Here is a 4,148-nt window from a genome sequence, read left to right on the forward strand (position 1 = left end):
GTAGCATTGTCCAATCATATTTTGACATAAGGGGTTGGAGCAAGAGAGTTTCCACCAATCAGGATAGGAGTAGGTTCCTGGGTCTGGGAATGTGAACTCAGTTTGACCCTGCCAGCAAGATGGAGAAGTTGTCCTTGACATGTCTGGACTCAGACAACTCTTCACTTACAAGTTGTCCTGGGATGTCTGGACTTAGACAATTGTTTCCTTATAATAAAAGCTGTTCAGCTATTGGGAAGTCCTCAGCTCCCCTAGGGCCTAGGACCTTAAATTTAGTTTCTCCTTATGATTAAATGAAGTCTGAAAACAAAATGGTAGTACTTAGAATAAGTTTCTTTTGCTTGTTCCCAATACTTCCTCTTTTTTAATGAAACACAGAATTTAATACAAAGAACTATTAACTAAGTATAAAGTTAACTGAGTAGATGAGAAGTTATAAAAAGAACTCCAAGCTAACAATTACAGGAAGAGTCTACCACCCCCAGTGCTAGGGAACAGTGAAGCTGAAGAATTAAAATTTAAACCACACAGACAGGAGCCCTGGAGAGCTGGCCTGCACTCATCTGAGAAGGGCGAGTCTGAGCTTAGAGGGGGCCTCCAGGCTGGGCCTTGGACTTAGAGAGAGCTAGTGCCACCTGATGAGGTGAAGCAGCTCTGGTGTGTGACACCAAGGGTTGCAAGAGACCTCTAAGATACTGCAGAGGACAAAGGAACCAGTCCCTCCTCTTACCTCTTGCTCTGGAGTCTAACCCTACACTGCTTACTGGCAAAGATCAAAATGGTCTAAAAGAAAGCAAACAAACTGTGGAAGTGTGGTTGGCAGTATCCAGATAGCAATCCCAAGGAAGGATTGTGGTTGGCTTTGTTGAGTCACATGTCCGTGAATTAAGCCAATCATGAATCACAATATTAGAGCCATCATGAGTTATATGTTTGACATGCTCATCTCTGTGATCTGTGGTGCAACAGGAACATTTGTTATTAGATAAAAGGGGCCAAGAAGGCCTAACAGGAACACAGAAAATAGTCAGGAAGTCATTACAGATGTTCTGATTTTTCACCAAGGCAACAGTAGGTAACCCTCTTTGCACATCATAATCTTTCTTTAACAATTACCTCATAAAAAATTACTAGAGCTAGGATTATCACCTATGGTGACAACTTGCTGGAAGCTATGTAACAGTGTTGTACTTATAAAGCATGTATGCCTCCAGTAATTTAACACACACACACACACACACACACACACACACACACACACACGGGCAAGTGACAGAGACAGTTAAGAAGTGACAGATTCAAAGACACACAGCCGACACACAATTTATACTAATGCTAGGAGGGCTTTGATGAGCATCCTCTGGCTGGTTAAGGAAGGGAGCTTCGCCTGCTCTTTTCCCCTTGGAGCAGCTGGGTCAGTTGCCTTGGCATAGGCTGGCAGGCCCTGCCCTCTGATCCCAGCCTCCCTCGGAAAGGCGATGTGCTTCTGCTGGGCCTTGTGTTCTCCCAGTGGGTGCTTTCAGATTGAAGCTCCTCCAGGATGCTGTGTAGATGCCTCAGTTCGAGCAGCAGCTGCTGGTCCTGGATCTGCATCTCGGCCTAGGAGAGAGGAGGGATGAGTGAGAGTGTGACAGGCACCGTCTGTGCCCATCAGTCTCCTTCCTGTCTCAAGCCCCTACCTCCTCGCACAAGACATAGATGCCATATTCCCCTGGAGCCTCAGTTTTGAATCTAAATGAATCTAAAGGGGATTTAATTGAATAGCTTACAGGCTGTGATCCAGCTAGCCCAGCAATGTCTATCTACCAAAGGAAAGTCCAAGAATCCAGTAGTTGTTCAGTCCACAAGGCTGGATGTCTCAGATCTGATGGAGGGACTTTCTCCATTGAATTTCCCTTCTCATAGATGACTCTAGCTTATGTCAAGGTGACATAAAACTAGCCAGAGCCACTGACCTCTTGTAAACTTGACACACTATTGAGCCATAACCTTTCCTTTCTTGTTCATCCCCGAGATTACACATTGATATTAACATCACAATATAAAATATTTTGCAAACTTAAAAAATATCTCACAGTTTAAAAAAATTTAAAAATTCAGTCTCTTTAAAAATCCAAAGTCTCTTTTAAATCCAAAACTTAAAAATTCAGTCTCTTTAAAAATCCAAAGTCTCTTTTAAATCCAAATCTTCAGACTATGCCAGCCTCCTGAAGAAGTAAGCACTAATGCCAGTGAAGAAATGGACTTGCCAGTGAGAGCGAAAGCAAGCAGGCAAAGAGAGCAAGCTCCCTTCCTCCATGTCCTGTATATAAGCTACCAGCGGTGTAGCCTGTACTAAAGGTGTATCTTCCCACCTCAAAAGATCACAGGACTTTGTTTATTGCCTTGCTTTTACTTTGACTATTTGTGTTTACTGTCTTGCTTGTTCCTTGTCTATTGGCATTTATTGTATTGCTAGTTCCTCAACCTAGAACTGACCTTAATACTTGCATGTAATTAAAATGGTATAAAAGCATAAAGGAGGAGGTAGGGAAGGGATAGGGGATTTCTGGGGGATGGGAAATAGTGAAAGGGGATGACATCGATATGTAAATAAATAAAATATCCAATAAAAATGATTAAAAAAGAAATGCAGATGTTCAAGAGCTGAGGAAGTAACTCAGGCACAACAGAATCCTAGGAATGACCTCTAGCACCGCTAGGGGGTGAGGTAAGAGATTTTCAAACGTTGTCTCTCTTTCCAAGGAATAATTATTAAAATTATTCTTCCACTAAAAGTAGTGTTTAAGAGGGCTGGGATGCAGCTCAATGGTACAACATTTTATATTCAAGGTCCTGGGGTTTCCAGTTGGTAAAGGCTTACCCATGGCTCACTAATTCTCCTGATTATCTATGCCATGTTACCTGGGAAGCCAAATACCAGGCCTTTCACTGTGGTATTTTCTCCAGGTCCCCAAATAAAGAGGCATCCCAAACTATGTGTGCACAGCAGCCAAGAGAGAGGAGGAGTTGACCTGGGGTTCAGGTTTAGCACTGTAAAAGGAAAAGTGATTTTTATTTTTGTGTGTCCCAACCTGACCATCTTACAGATGAGTCCGAGTCTGAGTGCTGGGAAAGCCAGCTGTGCTGCTGGGGTGCTGTGGCTTGTACGAAGCTTCCGCAGCAGCTGTGACCCCAACCCCAAGAGAAATCCTGTCAGGGTTGCCTCCCAGCTGGCCTGTTGCCTAGCAAACCACAAAGGTCTACTGGGATGATCCCATCTTTCCCTCTCTTCTCTGGTGTTCCTACACAGTCTCCTCCCTCTTGGCTGCTATGCACACATATTTTGGGATGTCTCTTTATTTGGGGACCTGGAGAAAACACCACGGTGAAAGGCATGGTGCCTGGGTTCCCAGGTAACATGGCGTAGATAATCAGGAGAATTAGTGAGCCATGGGTAAGCCTTTACCAGCTGGAAACAGGGAACAGGAACACACTGTACAAATAAATGTCTTCCTGAATGCTCCTCTGAGGCATAGTTGGTTTTTAACACTTGAGAGGAAGTCCCACAGGCCAACTGGCTCTTTCTGGTCCCTTGTGCAGTAGGAACTGGTTTCAGTACTTGTGGACGGGCCAGCTCAGCATAAATTTTGCCCCACCTCGCCTTCCTTTCCTCTCACTTTTGTTGGTTCCTATGTTTTTCCAGCTAATGTTCTGGGTATGCTTGGTGTCTCCCAGGGGTCAGGTTTAAATGTAAGTGGCGAGCATTCATAAGATAAATGACGGGCATCTCTCTCTCACAGCCTTCCAACAACCCCAGTCATGTCGGCTTTATTGTTACCTTCATCTTGTGATTAGAGAAACCAATGCTCGGAGAGGTAAAGGCACTAACTGGAGGCCACACAGAAACAGAGCTGGGTGCAGTCCTAGCACCCAGCAGTACAATGCTAAAACCATTCTGGCCAGCACCCAGTGTCTCCTATATAGGCCATGACCCACTTTCCCGGTACTCAAGAATTCCATTGTACTCTGTGTGGCTGATTCAGATAAGGTATCTGCGGAGCCCAAACTTCAGCCTGAAGTCCCCTATCTCAACTAGTGAGGACCTGGGAAGAGAGAGAGAGAGAGAGAGAGAGAGAGAGAGAGAGAGAGAGAGAGAGAGAGAGAGA

At 44.6% G+C, this 4,148-nt stretch overlaps 1 protein-coding gene across 1 annotated transcript in view; it reads right to left on the reverse strand.

The window, feature by feature from the left end:
• Positions 1-1,368: 1,368 nt before the first annotated feature.
• Positions 1,369-4,148, reverse strand: part of CUNH20orf202 (chromosome unknown C20orf202 homolog) — a 16,602-nt gene continuing 13,822 nt past the window's right edge. Inside the window, exon 4 of the mRNA XM_028774973.1 lies at positions 1,369-1,599. Within this exon, the coding sequence (XP_028630806.1) occupies positions 1,369-1,599 (231 nt within the window). The remainder of the gene's footprint in view (positions 1,600-4,148) is intronic.

The sequence above is a fragment of the Grammomys surdaster genome, unplaced genomic scaffold (genome assembly GCF_004785775.1).
Source record: "Grammomys surdaster isolate TR1022 unplaced genomic scaffold, NIH_TR_1.0 251, whole genome shotgun sequence".
In the NCBI taxonomy this organism is placed as follows: Eukaryota; Metazoa; Chordata; class Mammalia; order Rodentia; family Muridae; genus Grammomys; species Grammomys surdaster.